This window comes from Saimiri boliviensis, chromosome 4 (assembly GCF_048565385.1).
Source record: "Saimiri boliviensis isolate mSaiBol1 chromosome 4, mSaiBol1.pri, whole genome shotgun sequence".
Classification (NCBI taxonomy): Eukaryota; Metazoa; Chordata; class Mammalia; order Primates; family Cebidae; genus Saimiri; species Saimiri boliviensis.
In genome coordinates, this window is record NC_133452.1 from 111,720,565 (window position 1) to 111,746,475 (window position 25,911).

The window sequence follows — 25,911 nt, forward strand, 5'->3', positions numbered from 1 at the left end:
AAATAAATGGGTGGATATAAATAAATTCAAATGGTCATTAAACCTGTAAGGTATCTCACCAGTTATGAAGAAAATATAAGAAAAACATTTTGATCAGATTGGCAAAGACTAAAAGAATGATAATAATCTAATGTTGCTGAAAAACAGGAAAAAAAAAGGCTGACTCAAATAATACTGTGTTTGGAGCTAACCACCTTTACATGAGTTTTTTTTTTTTTTTTTTTAATTTGAGATGGAGTCTGACTCTGGCGCCCAGGATGGAATAAAGTGGAATGATCTGAGCTCACTGCAACCTCTGCCTCCCAGGTTGAAGTGATTCTCCTGACGCTTGGCTAAGTTTTTTGTATTTTTAGTAGAGATGGGGGTTTCACCACGTTGCCCAGGCTAGCAAACTCTGACCTGAAGTGATCCGCCTGCCTCAGCCTCCCAAAGTGCTATATGTCAAGTCTTAAAAATGTGTATCTTATTTGTCCCTAAAATTTTATTTCTACTTGGGATTTGATCTAAAGAAACAGGTCAAATATATAAAAGGCATGTAGTGTACCAGCATGGTAATACTATTTTAAATGTCAAAACATTGAAAACAACTTAAATTATGCCACATAAATATAGTGGGCCACAACACATTTATTAAAAAATGATTATAGAAACTTGGAAATTTGTAAGGAAGTCCTCCATAAATTTAAGAATCCTTTTTAATTTTATTTTTTTGAGATATGGTCTCACTCTGTTGCCCAGGTTGGACAGTGATGCAATCGTGGCTCACTGCAACCTCAACCTCCTGGACTCAAGTAATCCTCCAGCCTCAGTCCAGTCAGCTGAGACTGATCCTCCAGTCCAAGCAGCTGGGACTACAGACATGCACCACTCTAACCGGCTAATTTTTGTAATTTTTTGGAGAGTTGCGGTTTTGCCATGTTGCCCAGGCTTGTCTTAAACCCCTGGGCTCAAGCAATCCTGCTCCCATGGCCTCCCAAAATGCCGAGATTAAAGTGTGAGCCACCATAACTGATGCTTTTGATTTTTAAACTTGCTTTAATTGTGTTCTCCATGCTGGTTCTATGCTTGCCATCTTTTAATGAGAGTGTAAAAACTAGGTATCATAAAGTCAAAAAGCAAGTTACAGAACAGTCCACACAGTATCAATATTGTGTATCAATTTAAAAAATGGGTATATGTGCATAGAAAGGGTCTAGAAAATTATATTAAAATGTTAACAACAGCTATCCTGATTGGTTGAAAGTTAACATGTGGCCAGCGCAGTGGCTCACACCTGTAATCTCAGCAGTTTGAGGGGCTGAGGCAGGCAGATTACTTGAGCCCAGAAGTCTGACAGCAGCCTGGGCAACATGGTGAAATCCCATCTCCATAAAAAATACAAAAAATTAGCCGGATGTGGCAGCATGCGCCTGTAGTCCCAGCTACTTGGAGGCAGAGGTGGGAGAATCATGTAAGCCTAGGAGGTCAAGGCTGCAGTGAGCCATAATCATGTCACTACACTCCAGCCTGACTGACACAGCAAAACTCTCTCTCAAAAACATACGAACAAAACGCGAAAGTTAACATGTGTGTTAAGTGACCCTAAATTAGGTGACTGAGTTGTAATCACATAATGTAATTACATGAAGAATATAATTAAATGTATACTCAGTGACAGTATATGTCTGTGTTCTCTAACAAAGATACAAAAAACAGGCTGGGAAAAAAAAAGAGTTTAATAAACAAATGAGAGAAAAAGTAGGGAGAAAATGAGATATTAATAGTTGTTATTCTGTATGTTCAGAAAAAATTTTTAAAGCAACATGACATGTGGTCTGACCAAAAATTACACTTAATGGTTTACAAACTTTAATTTTATAGTAAAGAACTGCTTATCAATGCTAGTAAGTACTGATATGTGCCTACAACTTATAAAAAAATCATACCAAGTGCCTCAAATTCAAAATAAAGAAGTCAAAAAGAAAAAATAAGGAAAATAATCTTGACTACAGAAAGACTATGATATCATTTAGGAGAAAATTATGCTAGGTGCTACGCAAATAATTAGAGATCCTGGGGTTTGAAATCTTAATGTTTTAAAAATTATCTCCAAAGGAAATCCTGAAATAAAAGGCAGTCTTCATACAATATATACAATATTATTATAGCATTGCTATTTATCTGATACCTAAGCATACATGTACCTACCTAATATGACAGAAGCTGAAAACAAAGTTTACAAGTTAAATATATCAAAACTCCTCTCCTAGAGTTTGAGTACTACTCATAAGAACCTCATTTATGGCCAGGCGCGGTGGCTCACACCTGTAATCCTAGCACTTTGGGAGGCTGAGGCGGGTGGATCACCAGGTCAAGAGATCAAGACCATCCTGGTCAACATGGTGAAACCCCGTCTCTACTAAAAATACAAAAAATTAGCTGGGCATGGTGGCGCGTGCCTGTAATCCCAGCTACTCAGGAGGCTGAGGCAGGAGAATTACCTGAACCCAGGAGGCAGAGGTTGCGGTGAGCCGAGATCGCGCCATTGCACTTCAGCCTGGGTAACAAGAGCGAAACTCCGTCTCAAAAAAAAAAAAAAAAAAAAAAAAAAGGTCTTGTCCCAAATGCAAAGCCTTAATCTAATCCTAAGACATGACCACCAAATTGAAAGGCATTATACAAAGCAACTAACTAGCCTTCAAAATCATCAAGGAAACTAAGAAAACATGATAAATGCCACGTGGAACACGTGGACTGAATCCTGGAATAGAAAAAGAGTATCAGTGAAAAGCTGGTGAAATCTGAATAAGTTCCACAGCTCAGTTAAGAATCTTATACTCATTCCAATTTCTTAGTTTTGATAAGTGTACTAGGATTATAAAATCCTAACATTAATGAAAGCTGTCTGAAAAAATAAATGTGTGTCTCTGTATTAATTCTGCAAATTTTCTCTACATCTAAAACTATTTCAAAATAACAAGTTACAAGAACAGTATGCAGGGTGATCAGTGGCTCATGACTGTAATCCCAGCACTTTGGGAGGCCAAGACAGGCGATCACAAGGTCAAGAGTTCGAGACCAGGCTGACTAACATGGTGAATCCTCGTTTCTACTAAAAACACAAAAATTAGCCAGGCATGGTGATGGGCACTTGTAATCCCAGTTACTCAGGAGGCTGAGGCAGGAGAATAGCTTGAACCTGGGAGGCAGAGGTTGCAGTGAGCCAAGATCAGGCCAGTGCAGTCCAACTTGGGTGACAGAACAAGACACTGTCTCCAAAAAAAAAAAAAAAAAAAGCAAATAAGCATGCTCTTTTTTCTTTTAATCTGAGTATGCTCATACACTTAATGAATGCTGATGAATAAGCTTTAAAAATTATTTCTAATGAGCCTGGCTCATTGGCATCTAAAACCATTATTAGTGGACCAAATCACTTAACGTATTTTAAACGCCTTTTTTTTTTTTTTTTTGAGACCAAGTCTCGCTCTGTCACCCAGGCTGGAGTGCAGTGGCACGATCTCAGCTCACTGCAACCTCTGACTCCTGGGTCCAAATGATTCTTGTGTCCCAGCCTTCAGAGTAGCTAGGAATACAGGTATGCACCACCACACCCAGCTAATTTTTTTTATTTTTATTTTTCAGTAGAGATGGGATTTTGCCATGTTAGCCAGGCTGGTCTTGAACTCCTAATCTCAGGTGATTGCCTGCCTCTGCATCTTAAAAATGCTGGGATTACAGGTATGAGCCACTGTGCCTACCCAGAAATGCATTTGTTAAAATAAAAATGATAATACACCTTATACAGTTCTGAGGATTAGAAGTAACCTTCTTTGTGACAGAGCAAGAATATAGTAAACTACAGTATTTAGGAACACGGGATTTGGCATCAAACAGGCATGATTTCCAATACAGCTCTGCCATTTACTAGCTCTACCTTTCTGAGAAGTTATATAATCCTTCTGTGTCTCAGTTTCCTCCACTATACAAAATGCAGGTAAGAGCTGAATTTAGCTTATAGAGTCCTGAACACAAAGCTAGGATAAAAGTAAATAATGAATGTAAAGCACTGGACTCAGCATATAGTCAATTAATAACTCAATAAAGATTTAAGGTATAATGGAATGAATGCTGAAGAGGGTAGTCACTATTATTAAACTTAATAAACTTAGCGTAAAAATGCTTCGTATATAAAGTATAATAATTCACATCTATAATGACTGCACATTATTAAGAAAGGATGAAGTTTAGAATATTCTCTTTATAAAACAAGAGCAATGCTCAAAACATGCACAAAAGATTTTCACCCAAAGTAAAAAAAAAAAAAAAAAACTATGGGTGTTTTTTAAAAGCACACTCAGCTATCAGAAAAACCAAGCTTTTTAAAATTATTCTACTTTGGAACTAAGAGCCACCAGAGTTATTTAAACAAGTAACTACCTCAGAAAAACAAGATGGGCACACATTAAAAATCTTTATTCTAGATAATGAAAACCGATTTTATGATGACATATATTTTATAAATGTTATTTCCCCTTATTTTATTTTTTGGATTAATACCAGTATGTTGAAAAATACCACAATTTGAATATAAATTTCTAGTCACAATGATTTTCCAGTATCTACTATTAACACAGTTGTAGCAAGTGTGGTTTCTTTTTAATTGAGTGGTTCCCTAATGTATTCTAAATTTTAGGAGCAAAACCCATAAAACACAATTATATAATACAACATTATAACATAGGTCAATAAAACTCAATTTCAAAGCTATAGCTCAACTACAGTTACTATTTGCATTTGTAACGTAACAAAAACACTAAAATAATCAAAAGATTTAAAACTGTAATCACCTAACTATGCAACCATTCCAGCTATCAGGTTACCACTGAAGAAATTCTCAGTTACAAAAAATGGTTTTCTTTATATGTATCTATTATATCCGGGAATATAAAGCCAGCATCATATCTCTATTGTACTTTTCATACAGTAATTCAAAATCCTTCACAGGCATAAAAAAAACTGCACACTTACCAACACCTTGGGGCCGACTTGACCTTACAGGATTAATTTCAACTTTTTGGACATGAGGTGGGTATTCTTTCCTAAAAAAGAAATTTATATAATTTTATTTTAATAGGAAACACAGTTTTCAAAATGAAAATGTTAATGGCATACTTACAATAAGCTTATTAAAAGCAAATCATAGCTTCTTTGCCATATAAAAAGTGATACTATAAAACTGTAAGAATAAATGAAACTCAATTTGCAAAATTTTACTGTAAATATATTTTAGTTGTTTAAAAACTAATTAATAAATAAAGGAATAAATGCTGAATGAGATTGTCTTGAGAACAATTCCAACATCAGAACAAAAAACATCATGTACAAGACCAGCAATCACGGAACAGTATTTTAGTCTTGTAGTATGACTACATTATGTAGGGGGTATAAGAATATTTGTTTTAAAGTATTAAATTCCTCTGTTAAACTTCAAATACATACAATTTCAAGGATTTTAAACATAATCCTTATTAAGCAAGTACTGTATCTAAATACTACATCCAAATACTGTATCTATTTAAAGCCAAATGAACACTAATTTTGGGGGAAAAAAAGCAAAAACCTTATAGCTAATTGTAGGATAAAAGCATTATAAAAGGGGAACTGCAAAAAGTGCAATAGACCACATTACAATAGCTACTTTCCTACTGTAATAAACCACATAAAAATAAGGCTATTTATTTTTAATTCTATATATACTAGTATCTAGTAAATTTAAATCATAGCTTTCATTTCATTAAAATCATTTTACTCAAACAAAAATTCCAAAGGCCTATTCTTGCAAGAATTTCATAGTCTTATACTACAAAAGTCAAAGTACTTGAAATGAAAACAAAATATGAAAATAAAATAAAAAATAGTATGGGTGGAGATAGCAGTGTACTTATAATAGCAGTTAGAAAATAGCATCATGTGCCATGTACTGTTCTATGTGCTTTGTATCTATTAATTCCTTTAATCATCACAATAACCTGATAAGGCGTATATTATTATTAATGCTTTATAAATGAAAAACCTGAAGTGCAGTGAGGTTAATTAACTTGTCCATGGTCACACAATTATTAAATAGCAATGCCAGAATCTGAATCCTAGCAAATTGCACCAACACTGAACAGAGCAATATCTGGTACAACTGGGCAATTTCCACCCTGAAAAATTTGAAATGTGTGAAGATATGCATTATGAAAATGAGAATCTGCCTGAGGTGAAGTAGTAACAGTCTTATAGAAAGAAAGCAGGTTGTCAATTCCTAACTTGCATTTAAAATAAAATGCATATTTTCAAGTTCCATATACTTTCACACTAAAGAGAATATAATATAGTCTTATTTCCAAATTCAGGTTTATCTAGATTTAGTAAAAAAAAAACTGATATAAATCATCTGAGACTGTAAGTCATACATGCATGTATAGAGATTCATGAAACTGTTATATTAATACAGTGTTCTTGTAATTTGAACCCGTGTATTAAACTGTGCATTGCTAATGAGGAATAACATGTTGAATACATCATATAATAGCCACAATCTTATCATGGATTGTAATGTAATATTAAACTATTGTGTATACTTCCTTATATTTCTAGAATTTATGGCCACTCTGTTTTCAATATTTGCTATATTTTTTCCTATAAAAGTAGGGCAAATTAAAGCTTTGTTTTAAAAAATAATAATAAATAAATTGAAGAAACAGAATATCTTAAATGCAATATAAAAATTTCAAGATAAAAATGTGTTTAATAAAATTAACTACCTAGCCATATATTTATTTTCTCCAAAATTCAGTTTTAAAAACTTTTTGCTAGATGATCTAAAATCAAAATTTACATTGATTCTTTTCTTTTCTTTTTTTTTTTTTTTTTGTGAGACAGAGTCTTGCTCTGTCGCCCCGGCTGGAGTACATTGGTGCAATTTCAGCTGACCGCAACTTCTGCCTCCCGGGTTCAAGCAATTCTCGTGCCTCAGTCTCCCAAGTAACTGGGATTACATGTGTGCACCACTACACAGGGCTTATTTTTGTATTTTTAGTAGAGATGGTGTTTCACCATGTTAGCCAGGCTGGCCTTGAAATCCTGGCCTTGAGTGATCTGCCTGCCTCAGCCTCCCAAAGTGCTGGGATTACAAGCATAAGCTACCGCGTCCGGCCATCATTTTCATTAATTTCTTAATTTGAGGATTCCATCACTCTTGCAGGTATAAATTTCAAAATCTAAATTCATATGAAGATCAAGCCTAGAATTTAAAGTCTGGCTATTTCTTTTCTACCCCTAACCAACTAGAGGCAGAGAAGCTCTACTGTCATCTGATAACTCCTGTGTAGGTGGATAGAACTTTTGTTTCTTAGGGTTTGTGTTTGCATAGTTTTAGAGGTCCCATTTTATCAACAAAGATTTTTACAAGCTGTTTAAAATGAACTAGAAGAGAGCATTTACTTCTCTATCCTGAAGTGTTTAAATGACATCAGAATGCTCTGTTCATCAAAAGTTAGATAAGCCTCAGCTGTGAAAGTCTGCTTCTTAGTAAACTAAGTTTGAAATAATTTTAGATTTGCAGAAAAGTTGCCAACACAATTCAGAATGCCTTTATATCTCTCACCCTAATGTTAACACCTTAATACTGTCATCACATGTGTCAAAAAAGAAACCAACAGTGGTACACTTATGAACTAAAGTCCAGCCTTAGAAATTTACTACCTGGGCAAGGTGGCTCATGCCTGTAATTCCTGCATTGTGGGAAGCCAAGGCCTGCAAATCACTTGAGGCCAGATTGGCCAGCACGGCGAGACACCATCTCTACTAAAAATACAAAAATCAGCAGGGTATGGTGGTGTGTGCCTAGAATCCCAGCTGCTCGGGAGGCTGAGGCACAAGAATCACTCGAATCTGGGAGGCAGAGGTTGCAGTGAGCCAGGACTGCACCACTGCCCTCTAGCCTGGGTGACAGAGTCAGATTCTGTCTCAAAGAAAAAGACAAAAATTTACCAGCTATTTACCAATACCTCATTTTTGTTCCAGGATCCAATCTAGAATAAAATGCATTAAGTCATCATATCTCCTTAGTCTCCTATCTGTGTCTTTCAGTATTTAGAAGAAAACTCGTCAGATATTTTATAGAATGTCCCTTGGTCTAAGTTATCCAATTGTTAACACTTTGGGCATTTGAGAGGTCTTTTGGTTGGCTTGTTTCCCTTTGATGTAACTATATCCTTTTGGTGTTTTTTGTTTTGTTTTATTTGTTTGTTTGTTTGCTGGGATAAAATACACATACACAATTTACAAAAATATGAAATGTTTTACTAATTGGTGTGTCATCCATACTAATCATCTCTCTATTGTTCCAATTTTAATACAGGAGAATTTGAAGTGGGCACTCCTAATTTTTTGAGCATTTTCTAGGTATCACGAACCACACTCATTCTGTGTTTTACCTATCAAAACCCCAGAATCAGCCATTTCTCCATTCCTTTTATTGGAGAGTGGTATTTAAAAACCAGGATCTGGGCATCATTTGTTTTTCTGTTATTGCTTGACTTGCTTTAATAGTAGCTCTTTTTATTAATCTTTCCATCATTAAAGATGGTAAAATATTTAAATTTCTATGAAAACGAATCGTCTTATTTTACAGTTAAAATCTATTATTATTATTTAACTGATAAACCAGTTTAATTTTCAAGATGTATTAAAATCTCTCACTTTCTTTTTTTTTTTTTTTGAGACAGAGTCTCACTCTGTCACCCAGGCTAGAGTGCAGTGGTACAATCTTGGCTCATTGCAACCTCCACCTCCCAAGTTGAAGCAATTCTCCTGCCTCAACCTCCCATGTAGCTGGGATTGCAGGCGCATGCCACCACAGCTGGCTAATTTTTGTATTTTTGGTAGAGGTGGGGTTTCACTGTGTTGAATTTCCTGAATTTTAACTATTTTAATGGAGGCTTTACATTTATTTACTTGTTATGTTCCTATAAACTGTGCCTATTACAAAATGTGCTCCTTTATCCTGTCTAGTACTTTTAATCCTTAACTCCAACTCCCTTGTTATTAAAATTCCACTCATGATTTCTTTTTGTTTCTATCTCTCGTACCTATAAACTTACTTTCACATTGGTTATTTTAGTATGATGCAAGTATAGCTGGGTTTAATTGAATCAGTATGTCTTTTATTAAATATATTGAATATAGTTATTATAACTGCTGACAGACTTCATGTTTTGTTTTCATCTTACTATTTTTTATATTTTTATTATTTCATTTTGTTTTCTCTTTTCTCCTATTTTCATACGATATTTTTTGTACAACATACTTTTTCTCTTGCTGAATTTAACAAATGATTATAGATACCTTCCCTCTCAACACTTATTATACTTATTAAGATTCAAATTATTTCCTCAAGCAAATTCTATTATATCCTTAATAGGATGAGGCTTTTAAAATCCTTTTATTTTTCCACCTTAACCCTCCTAATTCCCTCCCCTGCCAAAAAGATTGCTTTTCCTTCTGTTTTTCTACCTCTCCAACTCCTAGACCTTGCTGAGATAGTTTTAAGTACTTAAAGACTATTATTGACTTTCCTTTGTAATATACCTCTATTTACAGAGGAACCTGCTCAGCCTTAATTGAACTGCCACTGATTTAAACTTCTGTTTGTGCCAAATTATAAATTATACGTAAAAGACTGTTTAAAAATCTCAAATACTTATTAGGTAACAATACTTCTCTACCTTAAATGCTCTGAAAGCTTCTATTGCACTAATATGAAATCCAAATGCTTCAGATCACCTTACAAAGCCTTTTATGACCTAGGGTCCCAGGCAATCTCTCCAAACCCATCTCATAACATTGTCTCCTATGCTCTCTAAGCTCCAGCCTCAGGGACCCCTTTCTTCTGTTCTTCGACATGTCAAACTCATTCCTGCTTTAGTAACTTAACATAACCTCTTCCGTGTCTGGAAAAGCTATTCTCACGATCGTGGCACTGCCAATTCCCCTTTTAGTCTTTGGTTAAATGTTACCTTGATAGTAAAGAGTTTCCCTGAATATGCAATCTAAAGAAATCATACTGTCAGTCTATCACATCACCCAACTCTATACTTCTCTACATAGAAATTATTTCATGTTTTACTTGTATTAGTCTTTGTCCCGTAAGAATGTAAACTTTAGGACTGCAATCTTGTCTGTTTTGTTCATCACTGTATCCTTATGCCTGTATCAGTAAGTTCAATAAATACTTGGAATGAATAAAAGCATATGCCTAAAAGGCAGTAAGTATATAAATAAAAATATATTTACCATTTCAAACAATTATAGAAACACTGCTGTCCATGTCATCACCAAGGATGGTAATGCTGTCAAAACTGAAGCAGCAACTACCATGCCCATGCAGAGCCCTCACATGGCAAATGAAGACTTCAATCCATCAGCCGATGTAGAAATATCAAAATTCAGGCATTTGAAAGGCACTATAGACTTTTTTTTTTAATTTTAATTGATTCAACCGGTTGAAAACTAAAAACGGCTGGACTTTCCAGTTTGTTTACTGTCTTACTACTTATACCAGGCCAATTATTTTATTTTATTTATTATTATTTTATTTATTATTATTTTATTTATTTATTTATTTTATTTTATTTTGAGAAGGAGTTTTGCTCTTGTTACCCAGGCTAGAGTGCAATGGCACAATCTCGGCTCACCGCAACCTCCGCCTCCTGGGTTCAGGCAATTCTCCTGCCTCAGCCTCCTGAGTAGCTGGGATTACAGGCACGCGCCACCATGCCCAGCTAATTTTTTGTATTTTTAGTAGAGACAGGGTTTCACCATGTTGACCAGGATGGTCTTCATCTCTTGACCTCGTGATCCACCCGCCTCAGCCTCCCAAAGTGCTGGTATTACAAGCTTGAGCCACCACGCCTGGTATTTATTTATTTTTTGAGACAGAGTCTCGATCTGTCGCCAGGTGCCAGGCTGGAGTGTAGTGGCATGATCTCGGCTCACTGTAACCTCCACCTCCCGGGTTCAAGCAATTCTCCTGCCTCAGTCTCCTGAGTAGCTGGGACTACCGATGCATGCCACCACACCCAGCTAATTTTTATATTTTAGTAGAGACAGGGTTTCACTATGTTGGCCAGGATGGTCTCAATCTCTTGACCTCGTGATCTGCCCGCCTCGGCCTCCCAAAGTGCTGGGATTACAGACGTGAGCCACAGCGCCTGGCCTATTTTATTTTTTGTAAATACAGGGTCTCACTATGTTGCCCAGACTGGTCTGGGACTCCTGGGCTCAAGAGATCCTCCTGCTTTGGCCTCCCAATGTGCTAAGATTATAGGCGTGAGCCACCATGCCCGGCCCAGAGAAGGGTATCAGATACCCACTTTAGAACAATTACGATCATTTCACTTTGAAATGTTCGAAGAAATGTTTTTCTTAACAACGCTTTTCCATGCCATTTATACCATTCAAATATCTTCTAAAAGAACATGTGTCTGCCAGTGTTCTTACAGAGTTAAGTGATGATACAAGAAGACTGATCACAAAATTCTGTTACGAACTTTTCAGTCAGAAGTTAATACATTTGATGTTTAAAGATTTAACTCTAAGCTTAAGGTGTTCTAATTCATTTCCCTTCCCTCCAGTACATTAAAGCATAAAAACAAGAGTATTAGCACTATAATACAATGACAAAGATTTTGATGATGTAACTGAAAGCAATTTTATTACTAAGGCATTGAAATATTCTATTTTTAAAAGAAAGTAGTCACATATTAGCAAAAACATATAATAACCATTCATGGAAAAATGTACATTGAGAATGAGCCTCAAATACCATCTATATAAGCCAAATATCATGTTGTACTGTCAACAAGTTTCCTTTTATTACAAAGAGTAGAACTGTGGATACTATCAGCCAGGAAGGGTGGGAGAGGAGAGGATGGACAGAGGTGGGTTAACGAATACAAAATTACAGCTAGACAGAAGAATGAGTTCTCATGTTCTGTGGCACTATAGGGTAAATATGGTTAACTACAATTTATTTTATGTTTTCAAAAAGCCAGAAGGGACTTTGAATGCTGACAACATAAAGAAACAATATATGTTTGAAGTAACAGATTTATTAATTGATCTGATCATTATACATCATAAACCTGTACTGATATTACTCTATATCCCATAAATATATACAATTGTTACATGTCACCTAAAAATTTAAAATTAGAAAAGCTTTAATTATGGACTGTAATTCAACAAATATTTTTTAAAACACACAAATAATTTTATATTTTACCACTATATCCATGCTCTAATTTCTCCAATATTAAGCTTACCTTTCTTTTCGGTCCAGACTGCTTAAAACATGAAAAAGAAAAAAAATGTAAGAGGCAAGACCTCATTGTTGATATATCACTGTAGTTGTAGTAAGTATAGTCATTAAGGCAAAACTATAATGTGATCAATTTGTTTTAAATACATTATATATATAATATACTATGTTTTGAATCACGTCTAAATTGTTTTTCAATTTCTGTCAATACACAAAATAAACAATTTTTAAAAAATATTTAACAGGAAGAAAGATGAATACACAAAAATATAAAAAATTATTGAAAGGGCTTTATCAAATATTTGAAGATATGTTATTTTAGCATACAGTATTCCCGACTATTCTCTAAGGATCCATTCTAAGACCACAAACGGGTGCCTGAAACTGAGGATAGTACGGAATCCAATATAGCAAAATGAAGCATTGGTGGAAACATTTCATAAACAAAATGGCTGTCAACCACACTTTCTGATTATGCTGCCAGAAGATGAGCAAATGTTTTTGTAAGCACATGAGTTTTTTGTTTTGTTTTGTTTTGAGATGGAGTCTTGCCCTGTTACCCAGGCTGGAGTGCAATGGTGTGATCTCAGCTCACTGTAACTTCCACCTCCTGGGTTCTGATCTCAGCTCACTGTAACCTCCACCTCCTGCCTCAGCTTCCCAAGTAGCTCGGATTACAGGCACACACCACATCTGGCATGGGTTTTTGCTTTATACACTACACCTAGTTTTATCATATGCCCAACAGTGTTGTTACATAGTACCAGAATTAATCTGTCCTTTCATGTTTAGTGCCATGGTACCTCCTTTGTACTCTTATGAATAGTATGTATTTCCCTCACCTGAACATAATTCTCAATATCTGAAAAATTCAATAATGATATCATAGCAAATTTAGAAACAATCTCAGTATCTACTAATAAGGCAATGGTTAAATCAAAACCCCAAATAAGGAGACTACTGTAGTTACAGAAATAGTCTTCAAGAAACAACAGCATTTCCTAGAAGTTACAAAAATTTTATTGGGTCCGGACTGATCCTAATACTGGGTATGATTATTTGCTTTTGAGTAAGAAGAAAAAATTTTTTTAAGGCTGAAACTTTTGCACAAATGTCTTAGATTAAATACAGTATATGATTTGGGACACAAGACCTATAACTTAAAATCATGTCTTCTTATCACAAGTCCAATGTATAAAAAGTTCTACACTTTTTCATAGCTCATAAAAACTCCAAAAAGCTATTAACATCATTTACTCAAGAATGAAATTATATAAACCCTCAATTTAGAATAAAACAGGATTCACATCCTGATATTATTTCTCCTTATTATAAAAGGAATGAAATATTTGGAACTAACTGTATGCCAAGCATAATTTACAAAATCCCCAAATTCCCATATTAATCTTATACTCCATTCATGTGGAGCATGCAACTAAAATATCAATTTTATTGTAGCAAATTAAGAAAAAGGACAGAATATAATCACATCCCCATAAAAGTTTAACTGTTCTATCCTATTCTATGTATTTATTTCTTATACAGCTCCATTTCCAGAAAAAGTAAAATGAAAACCAAAAGTCAGGCATTAGTACCTAATGGGGCCATTTCCAATTCTATACTGCTGTGCCCAAGAAGTAAGAACAGTTTAGTACTCTCTTGTTTTTTGTTTTTTAGATGACAGGGTCTGCCTCTGTCACAAAGGCTGGAGTACAGTGGCACAATCACAGCTCACTGAAGTCTTGTTCTCCCTAGGCTCAATTGATTCTCCCAACTTGAGCAACTGGGACTACAGGTGTGAACCACCACGCCTGGCTAATGTTTGTATTTTTTGTAGAGACAAAGTTTCACCATCAGGCTGGTCTTGAACTCCTGGGCTCAGGCTATCCTTCTAACTTGCCCTCCCAAAGTGTTGAGATTACAGGTGTTAGTTACCACACCCAGCCTCTCTCTGCTGCTTTTTATACTCACCTGTACAGAGGAAAGGAAGTAGGTAGTGAAACAGAGGTAGAAGAAATGGGTTAGGTATAATACTTCTCAATAAGCCAAGGGAGTTAGAAAAACAGTAAAGATAAAAATATATTTATATAGAAAGACACACACCAATGTTCATTTTCCTTATCCTTGAGAAAAAAAATGCATTCGTTATGATATATCTGATTTATAAGTCATGGAATTCTTACAAGTATCTTCATTATGTTTTTTCATAAGTCTTGCCCTAGATAACTTACATGTTAAAATAAAACATAAAAAACAGGGAAAAGTCATTACTAGTAACGTAGGTCTTCGCAAAAACGTCAACTTACATTCTTGTTAAACTATTTCATTTAAAATAGAAAAGAAAAATTACCTTCAATTAGTACTGTAACTGTGGTCTTAAAATTAAAAAAAAAAGGGGGGGCCAAATATGTTGGCTCACACCTGTAATCCCAGCACTTTGGGTGGCCAAGGCAGACGGATCATTAGGTCAGGAGTTTGAGACCAGCCTGGCCAACATGGCAAAGCTCCATCTCTACTAAAAATATAAAAATTTGCCAGGTGTGGTGGTTGGCACCTGTAATACCAGCTACTCGGGAGGCTGAGGCAGGAGAAACACTTGGACCTGGGAGGTCGAGGCTGCAGTGAACTGAGATCGTGACACTGTACTCCAACCTGGACGACAAGAGCCAGACTCAGTCTCAAAAAATAAAAAAGAAAGGAAAAAAGACTAATAGATAAATTCTTCTAGCAATGACCTCATTTACAACTTGAAAAATTATCTCAAAATGGGCTGGGTGTGGTGGCTCACACGTGTAATCTCAGCACTTTGGGAGGCCAAGACAGGCAGATTATTTGAGGTAAAGAGTTCGACACCAGCCTGACCAACACAGTGAAACCAGGTCTCTACTTACAAAAAAAAAAAATTAGCTGGGCATGTTGGCACATGCCTGTAATTTCAGCCAGGAGGCTGAGGCAGAAGAACTGCCTGAACCCGCAAGGTGGAAGTTGCAGTGAGTGGAGATCGTGCCACTGCAATCCAGTAGAGGAAGACTCTATCTCAAAAAATAAAAAATAAAAAAATTTTAAAAAAGGCCAACTTTCAAAATCGTGCTTTTCACTAATAATTAAATATTACTTATTCCAGGATCCCACATTCCCATTTATGGATTATATATGCTTTCATAGACATCCATTTCCCACTAAGGGGGGGAAAAGACTTCAAAGATAAAGATGATAAAAAGACTTATTAGAACCTTATAAGAAATCAAGAAACAAGGTTACTGATTTCTTATAAGGTTCTAATAAGTCTTTTTATCTATACTTAATAAAAAGTTTTAAAAAAAGTGGAAGTGCAGGTAAAACATAAATCCATAAAATGTGTTGTTTCAGCAAGTCTGATTAAAGTTAGGGGAGGGGATGGTTTAAATTTCTGCATTTTTTTTTCCATACTTCCCTATCACTATTAGTGTATAAACAATCTATCTTTTAAATATGAATTAAATTAACATTTGGAATAGCAGTAAGAAAACATATTGGAACCTTAATTATGTCCCAAAGACTAGCTAATCCAATGTGATATTTTAACAAACTTCACCCATTCTGTTTAGATAAGGTGTAAAGCACTGGTTTCCATATATTACTAAAGAACAAATTACTCAGATTTTAGCAGGTCTGATTTACTTAAAAGATAACATATACCACTCATCCCAGGAGTACACTGTGTATGAATTATCAAATGGATGGCATTTATTTTCATTTCAAATTATCCTAAGACTTGAGGCAGGTGCAGTGGCTCAGGCCTGTAATCCTAGCACTTTAGGGGGCTGAGGCAGGAGGACCGCTTGAAGTTGGAGACCAGCCTAAGCAATAAAGCGAGAACCCTTCTCTACAAAAAACTTTTCTTAAAGTTAACCAGGTGAGGTGGTGCATGCTTGCAGTCCTAGCTACTCAGGTGGCTAAGGTGGGAGGACTGCCTGAGCCCAGGAGTTTGAGGCTGCCATGAGCTATAATTATGCCACCACACTCCACCCTGGGCAACAGAACAAAACCCTCTCTATAATTAAAAAAAATAAAATAAAGACTTGAGAAAACAAGAAAATTTAGGAGAAGCTATAAAAGCCAATGTGTTTACCCTTACCTGAGATCTAACAATTGTGCTAAATACTTGGAAGAAATGATCTTAGGTAAAGCTTTCGTGCCTTTGAAGATGTGATTCCTACTGCAAGCAGTATCCTCTTCTACCTGGTACACTCAGAAACTCCTTTAATGTTTCTCTTATAAATTCTTTCCTGTTCCCTTGTCTGTAGTTTTATTACACATAATTTGTACATCTCTACTGCTGCCCTAACAATGCATGTAATCATTTGTTTACTTATCTTTCTGCACCCTAATCAATCTCTACAGCAATCAAACTTGCGCTTTACTGGTAGGGATTTTATCATATTCATCTCTGTGCACCTCATCTATGCCTGGTATGTAGCATAAAATCATTCAATGTTTTTGAAGGAAGAAAACTGAAAAACTCTCAATGACTTGTCTTTGAACATCAAAATCTTTTTAGTGACAGTCATACTGCAGTTGGAATAAGAAACGTTAATTCTTATACAGAATCATTTAATAAAGACAAATGTAAACAGAATCTGTCCTGCTGACGAGATTCTACAGTTTTCTTTACTGCCCCTAATCATTCTTAAGGTATTTTCAATCAGGATTACTTCTTAAAAACAAATTAATTCAGGTGGTTTTTAAAGAAACATTTTACTAGTATATACTAGTTTATATTAACTGAATCTAATCTTTTATGTAAATGAGCAACGATAAACATGCAAAATATTATAGGTGTTGAGACCTAGAATAAAACAAATCGCTCCTAAATGAAGACTGCCGTTTCTATGTGAAAATAGAAAATAAAAAATAAAAAATAAAAAATCACAACCCAATTTCCAGACAGTTAACAGTTTTTTTTTAACATTACCAATGAGGAAATGAGGAATGGAGAATAGGTAACCAGTAATTCCAAACTAACAGATAACTTGAAAAGCAAAAATAAATTAATAATTTTGGTTGTAAATCAGTCACTTAAATTGATTATAAGGTTTAAATCAGTATTTCAAACAGACTACATTATCAGAATATTAAGACATCTTTATCAGCAATGGTTTCTATTGGTATGATGAGTATATAAGAAAGTGTCTACTCTTTTTCTCTCCCCTAATTACTCTCCTTCTCATGTTTTTTTTATATTCTCATGTTTTTGCCACATGTAGGCCAGAGAGCTTGATTTGTGTACTTTGCAGTAGAATAAGCCAATTTTTGGTATGCACAGCAATTTCTCTGTCCTTTTAAATTTCTCAAGTACCATATGTGAACACTATGATACAATAATATATTTAAGGCCAAGAAAAGGCTGGTTTATCATAAAGTGTGAGGTTACTTAATGTTTTTAAGTAAAAGATCTATGTGATAGCACATGTACGTAAACAGAAAAATATAGCAAGAGGAGCAGTCCAGATTTGACATTTAAAAAAATGAAGAACAGCATCTAAAATATATGCCAAATCTTCAAATTTTACTAGTTATAAGAAACTGTTTATAACACAATAAACACATTATTTAACTCTTTGAGCCTAAGAATTTCAGTCAACTTAAAGTGGATGTAACATTCCAAAAATGGTTCCCCAAATGTTACTTTCATTACTTTGAGTCAAGCAGTACTTTCAAGATCAATGAGAACTCCTAAATCTAACTAAAACTACAAAAATAACATTTTCTCCAACATTTAAAACTAATGTGACTTGTTTTGATGCTATGGACTCTTATAAGCCTTATAAAGTATGGTATTTTACTCTTCAGAGTTAAACTACCAACTGAAGATATCTCAGTCAAACACTGTAAGGCCAATATTGTAAATCAGTTTAATTTAAACATCACATTAGATTCTCTGGATTATAATGCAACAGAATGGGTCTTATTGAAAAATTCTCTATTTATAGACTGATTATTCATAAGCAGACATAAAATCGCATAATTTCATGCCATGAATTATTTCAGAGATATATGTTTATAGACTGTGAAAACAGTCAGGTTTCACAAAGAAAAAAATGGTTAAAAAAGTAAAACTATTGAAGAGGATGCCATGTATATATTAACGAAAGACAATTACAATTCTTACCTTTGGGCTGCTGTTTTTACTACTGGTATCTGTGCATGAGCATGATGAAAACGTCTACCATGAACTACAGTTCCAGAACATAATGATGTATTTTGTGTATTCTCACTGCAGATTCAAGAAACAAAAAATAATTAGAACATGGAAAAATTATATACACATTTATAAAATAAATCCTTTAAAATCTGAACACGTACATAAAAACCTTTACCAATAAAAAAAAATTATTTATGGATAAACTCAATTGCCTATTAGGGGTTTTCCATTTCCTGGATTTGTCTTTCAAATGTTTCCAATCCAATTAAAGAAAACTTTAAGAACAGAAGATGACCTCAGATCAGGAGTTCAAGACTAGCCTGGCCAACATGGTAAAACCCATCTCTATTAAAAAGTACAAAAATTAGCTGGGCATGATGGCTGGCACCTGTAATCCCAGCTACTCAGGAGGCTGAGGCAGGAGAATCACTTGAACCCCAGAGGCAGAGGTTGCGGTGAGTGAGACTGTGCCACTGCATTCTAGCCTAGGTGACGGAGTGAGACTCTGTCCCCCAAAAATTTCAAAAATCAAGCAGGACAGTAAAATAAAAATCAGGAGTCCTAAATACTATTTCTGATTTTGCCACTGACTAGAAAGTTACTGAGCCTTTATGTACTTGACTTGTTTATATATAAATTCAGACAGCAGAAATAAAACAATGACTTACAACCCTATTTCTGAGTTGCTACTGATACCCAATCCTACCAGTAACAGTGGTTTACTATGGTAACCAGTAGGAAAGGTGGGTTATATCTGAAAAAAAGGAGGAATAAAAAATTTTAGTCCCCTATTGAGATAATCCTGATAGTATTTCCTAAACTAGACATGACCACACCACTCTACTGTGCTGCTTCAAATGTTATGACTGAGATTCTACTAAATATATGAAAGCAAAATCATGAGATTCCGCCCTAACAAAGTATTTCTTGCAATGTTTTATTCAGAAACAAAAGACACTGCAATCAATCCTACTCCTAAGATTCAAAGCAAAGAATCCATATACTGGGACCACACCCTCTCTTGGACCTATTGACAAATTCAGAAGAAAAGGTACAGGTTGGGCCTATTAGCTTCAAAGCTTTTGGTGTCAAACTCTTCCTTTATCTTTTCTGTAGGAATGTGTGGTGAAGTGCCTATACCTCAGTTTCTTATTGTTGCTCAACATGTTAAGTCCAATTGGGTTGCCTTTCAAAGTTTTAAAACTTTCAGACTTGGTTCGTCTTACATATGTCTTCAAGATGAATTCACCAGAACTTGTAGCAACAATTTCAGATCGACGATTTAACTGCAAAAAAAAGATCCAGAAATATGAGTCAATAAATGCTATGATGTGATCATCTATCAGCAACTATTTGAAAACCATTTACAAGTAATAAAAATATACAGCTATTGGGGATGAGGGTAGATAGCACTGGTTGAATTATAAGAATAATTCAATTGCAATACTTTTCTTTCCTTAAAGACAATGTAAATTTGTAGAAACATGGAGGTTTATTGTATTACTTTCTTTTTACATAAATCCTCCAAAGATGTTTGAGAAAATTAGGGTAGAGGATCTTAGGATAGCTTTTTTCAGAGAGTAAAATGTAAGCATTTCCCCTGCTTAACAGGCCCTGCTGCTATCTGGAGAACACTACTGCCAAATATGGCAATCGGCTGTCATTTCAACTTGTGCTTTTATGTAAGAACTTTTGCCTTAGTATCAAAGTTTCTGTACAGACAGAAATTGATACTTTATACTTTAAAAGATGCAAATAATAATATAAACATACCTGTAACAATCACTTTGGTGAGATTACAGTATAACAGGGGCAAAAGGGGCAAAATGAATTTGTAAAGATTCTTTCATCATACAATTATAAAATCACAGAACACAATTTCAGTTCCCAGAAAATTCAGAGACAACTGTTGAATTAAAATACAACACATAAATTATTTTAGAATCCTGGCACATCTACTTACCTCCTAATTGTTTTGATTTTCCATCATTTTATTTGTGCTCCTAATTTGGTAATCTACATCAAATTATTGGGAGGAAATAAGGTGTAAATAAGCTTTTAAAAATTTATAGCTGATTATGTCACAGATTAGAGCACTCCCATTAATAAAATCATGATATTATTATTAATTCTGGAAGTCCCTAAAACTTTAATTCCACTGCCCTACCCCAGCCTAAGACAGTTTTCCAGGTAATACAAGCACAGCATCAAGAGAACTACTGTGAACAGGTGAATCCATTTGTTCAAAAAGAGATCAAATGACTAGAAAACCAATTACAAACATGGACCTTACTGATGTCAGATCTGCAACTATAAACATTATTTGCAAAAAAACAACAGTTTACAAAGGTTCAGTAACACTACATTTAATCTAACAAAATGTATCTATTTCCAGAAGACTGCTAGTGTCATGTACTACATGAATTACATCATCTCCTATGTATCTCACGACAATGCTATAAAGTGGACAGTTACTGGTAAGCCTAGAGTCTGCTATTCTGTCTGATTACTATAACATACCACTTATTCAAAAATACTACATAGTAGTCCCCCTTTATCCATGGTTTTGCTTTCTGTAGTATCAGTTACCAACAGTCAATTGTGTTCTAAAAAATATTTTAATTTAACCATTCCTCTATTAGTAGATATTAAGATTGTTTCTAAAGTTCTGCTATAGTATCACTGTTAAATTTTTCAGAGACTATTAATAATGCTCAGGTAAGGAAAGTACATACTAATTCATAAAAACGCACCAGGGCATAAAACATGAAAGGACAGCTTAACTCTGGTACTATGAGGCAATGTTGTAAGGCATATGATAAGGTCAGGTATATTGTACAGAGTGCTGAAGAACCCACAGGCTCCTAAAAACAAAAACAAAAAATATCTGCCTGTGTTCTGGCAACATAATCACAGTGGAAGTGACAATAATTTTGCACCAATGCTTCATCATAGGATATATGGTTCAGTATTCTCTGGGATTTCAGGCATTCACTGGGAGTCTTCAAGGGGGTACTAATACTCGTTTCTCTCAACTGGGTCTAATCTATGAAATACATTTATACAAAATAAACACCGCTACAGGGATCAGTGAACTTTTTCTGCAAAGGGCTAAAGTATTTTAGGCTTTCTTGATCATATAGTCTCTGTTGTATCTACTCAACTCTGTCCAAATATTCAAATCTGTTGTTGCAGCAAAAAAAGCGGCCACAGACAATTTATAAGTAAGCATGGCTATTTTCTGAGAACACTTTACTTAAGGACATATATTTGAGTTTCATATTATGTTCACATGTCATGAAATAGAATTCATCTGATTTCTCCTTCCAAACATTTAATAATGTAAAAACCATAAAAAATGATGAGTTCGTGTCCTTTGTAGGGACATGGATAAATCTGGAAACCATCATTCTCAGCAAACTGACACAAGAACAGAAAATCAAACACCACATGTTCTCACTCACAGGCGAGTGTTGAACAATGAAAATACAGGGACACAGGGAGGGGAGCATCACACTGGGGTCTGTTGTGGGGGCTACGGGAGGGACGGGGGGAGCAGGGAGGTTGGGGAGGGATAATATGGGGAGAAATGCCAGATATAGGTGACGGGGGGATGGATGCAGCAAACCATATTGCCATGTATGTACCTATGCAACAATCCTGCCTGTTGTGCACATGTACACCAGAACCTAAAGTGCAATAGAATATCTATATATATAAAAAAAAATTTTTTTAACCAGGTCAGGGGCAGTGGCTCACGCCTGTAATCCCAGCACGTTAGGAGGCTGAGGCAGGATTCAGGAGTTCAAGAGCAGCCCGACCAAGATGGGAAACCCTGTCTCTACTAAAAATACAAAAATTAGCTGGGCGTGGTGACCAGCACCTGTGATGCCAGGTACTCCAGAGGCTAAGGCAGAGAATTGCTTGAACCGAGGAGGCAGAGGTTGCAGTGAGTCAAGATCGTGCCACTGCACTCTAGCCTGGGCAACAGAGCGAGACTCAGTCTCAGAGAAAAAAAAAAAAAAAAAAGGAAAAATCACCATAGCTTACTGACCATAGATTTCAGGCTGGAACCTTAATGTGACAATGCCAGTATTATAGCAGTGTTATAACATTAATCATTAAGTAACTAGTAAGCACAGCAAGTTACTAGAATTTAAGTTCCACAAGACCAAAAAATTCTGTTTTGCTCCCAACACTTAGAACACTGTGCTCAATATATATTTGCTGCATCAATAAGTATTTCATTGAGAATACTAAATGTGCAAAAATTATCAATGTTATTGTCCACCCAAAATTATCACACATCATGTAATTTAAGTAAAGTACTAATATTCAGGAAGTTTAGCACTGAAGAATATCAGATAAGCAAACCTAAAAGAAACCATTAAGTTAGAGACGTATGTATGTTAAAAGCACTTAAATTCTGAAAAACAAAGAATTGAAACAGTAAAAAATTAGGCACACTATGGAAAAAAATACACACTTTTGAAACAGAACAGAAGTTTTATAAATGATGTTACTGAATTTTTTTTTTTTTTTTTAAAGACAGGGTTTCACCATGTTAACAGGCCAGGCTGGTCTTGAACTCCTGACCTCAGGTGATCCGCCCGCCTTGGCCTCACAAAGTGCTGAGATTACAGGCGTGAGCCATCATGCTTGGCGTCATTGAAATTTTAAAAAAGTAAAAAAAAAAAAAAATACAACATATGGATTAAATAGCAGATTAAAGATAAAAGTAAACTGAAAAATAGAGCTATGAAAATGATTCAGAATATGGTACAGAGATATATTTCTTCATTCCATTAGCCACTTTTTTTTTTTTTACATTTTTGCTTTTAAACATAAAATACAGGTTAAGGGATTTTTTTTTTTTTTAATGATGGTTTTATGCCTATTAGGAGGTCTAGAAGTAATAATGCAGAAAGGTTAAAATCCACAGAGATAATGACTAAAATGTTTTCTTAACTAACAAAAGATATGAATCCCTTAAAAGAAGCACAGTGAAGGCCGGGTACAGTGGCTCATGCCTGTAATTCCAACTTCAGGAGGCTAAGGCAAGGCGATGACGAGGTCAAGAGACCAAGACCATCCTGGGCAAGACGATGAAACCCCTCTACTAAAAATACAGTAATTAGCTGGTGTGGTGGTGTGTGCCTTGTAGTCCCAGCTACTTGCGAGGCTGAGGCAGGAGAATGACTTGAACCCAGGAAGTGGAGGTTGCAGTCAGTCGAGATTGCGCCACTGCACTCTAGCCTGGCAACAGAGCGGGACTCCGTCTCAAAAAAAAAAAAAAAAAAAAAGCAGCAGCAGCACAGTGAAACTGCAGAAGCTATGAATCAGCAGGGGAAAGATATGAAAACACTGCGAACTAAAATAAAGGTTTTCTCCCAATTCCACCCTCATTTTCATATAGAAAAGCAGTCTAGTTTAAACCAATGATTTATATAAACCTGAGAAAAGAAAAATAGCTCAGAGCAGTCTGAGCTCTATTATGTATGCAAAATTTATCAGGTCCAGAGGCATAAGTAAGGTACTTCAATTAGAGCCCCAATCCATACCCAAAGGCAATTATTTAAACGTGTTTTGTGCTTTTTCTTGCCTGAAGTTTCCTGACTAGCAGATAAATTATCTAAAATGTTGGCCAGGCCTGGTGGTTCATGTAATCCCAGCACTTTGAGCGGCTGAGGCAGGTGGATCACCTGAGGTCAGGAGTTCGAGACCAGCCTGACCAACATGGCAAAACCCCGTCTCTACTAAAAATATAAAAATTTGCCAGGCATGGTGATGCATGCCTGTAATCTCAGCTACTTGGGAGGTCAAGGTGGGTGGATCACCTAAGGGCAGGAGTTCTAGATCAGAGTGGCCAATATGGTATGAAATTTTGGCTACTAAAATATAAAAATTAGACAAACACTCTGGTGCACGCTTGTAGTCCCAGCTACTGGGGAAGCTGAGGTAGAAGAATTACTGGAACCTGGGAAGCTGAAGGTTGCAGTGAGCTGAGATAGTGCCACTGTACTTGCCTGGGAGACAGGAGACTCTGTCTCAAGGAAAAAAAAAAGTACTGTATTGGCAAAAGCATATAAAAATTAACAAGATTTCAGTTTTTCCAATTATTTCTGAGAGCATTTGGTTAAAACAAACAAATGAAAAAAAGGAACCTAAAAGTAACAAGTATACTAGCTATTTACTAGCTATTCAAATTTTAGTAAAGTTTTAAAAATATGTTTCTCCAAAATCTGGAAGGCCAGTACCTAATGACTGGATTACAAATTTTTAATTTTTAGATGTTTGATTACTACAGAATTTTTGGCATTTAACTCAAAAGGAAAGAATTGTAGTGAGGTGCGGTGGCTCACGCCTGTAATTCCAGCACTTTAGGAGGCCAAGGTGGGTGGATCACTTAACGTCAGGAGTTCGAGACCAGCCTGGCCAACAAGGCAAAACCCCATCTCTACTAAAAATACAAAAATTAGCTGGGCATGGTGGTGGAAGCCTGTAGTCCCAGCTACCAGGGAGGCTGAGGGAAGATCGCTTGAGCCTAGGAGGAGGAATTTGCAGTGAGTCCAGATTGCCTCACTGCACTCCAGCCTGGGAAACAGAGTGAGATTCTGTCTCAAAAAGAATTGTATGATAATACTATAGCAAAACTATTTCCATATTCATCTATTTAGTAATGTAACCAGGATTTCTCAGCACTTGTATCTAAAATAAAAGTTTAAAAAGAAATTTCCCCTCCATAAATAGATACAATTGTTAGGTGTCAATTTTAAAAAAGAGTAGAATTGCTCTGCAAGTTTCCTTCAGGTAATACAGATTCATGAACAGGATGAACTAAATGAATAAAAAGGGATACCATCAGCTCATCTATTTTAAAAGATAAATTTCCAATTTTATTTTGCACAACAAATTTGATAATTATAAGTATCTGTAATATTTGTAGATCAAATGTTTAATAATTATCTCAGCTTTTTTTTAAAAAATAAACTGTTTAGTATCAGTTTTATTTAATATTAAGCTTCAGTGAAGTTTATCTTCAGTGAAGAGTATCTCTATTACAGTATAAGATAATAAAAATATTTTCAATTACGTAAAAGTATATCATATTAAGTTAAAATTCTGTGAAAAAACTGAAGAAATATGAATTTATGCAGGAAAAGGCACAATATAAAAGTTCTGTTTAAGAAGAGATGGTTCATGTATATTTAAAATAGATGATACTATCAAATCAGAATGATCTTTAGAGTTCACTAAATAAATAAATGTGTCCTGTAGGTTTTACTTTAAAACATAAATATTTACATTTTTAAAAATATGTAATAGGTGCGGTGGCACCTGCCTGTAATCCCAGCTACTCAGGAGTAATAAAGCATATGCT

At 35.3% G+C, this 25,911-nt stretch overlaps 1 protein-coding gene and 1 pseudogene across 3 annotated transcripts in view; both read right to left on the bottom strand.

Annotated features, from left to right (window-relative positions):
* The window catches only part of SENP6 (SUMO specific peptidase 6), a 120,210-nt gene that overhangs the window by 63,713 nt on the left and 30,586 nt on the right, over window positions 1–25,911 (bottom strand). Inside the window, exons 4-7 of one of the 3 annotated variants that reach the window (XM_039467481.2) lie at window positions 19,671–19,816; window positions 18,498–18,602; window positions 12,351–12,368; window positions 5,008–5,078 (exon numbers count right to left, since the gene is read on the bottom strand). In XM_039467481.2, the coding sequence (XP_039323415.1) occupies window positions 5,008–5,078; window positions 12,351–12,368; window positions 18,498–18,602; window positions 19,671–19,816 (340 nt within the window). Of the gene's footprint in view, window positions 1–5,007; window positions 5,079–12,350; window positions 12,372–18,497; window positions 18,603–19,670; window positions 19,817–25,911 lie in introns of all 3 variants that reach the window. The other 2 variants (XM_039467480.2, XM_039467482.2) reach the window with 2 other exon arrangements.
* On the bottom strand, window positions 8,312–8,405 carry LOC120363455 (U6 spliceosomal RNA; annotated as a pseudogene).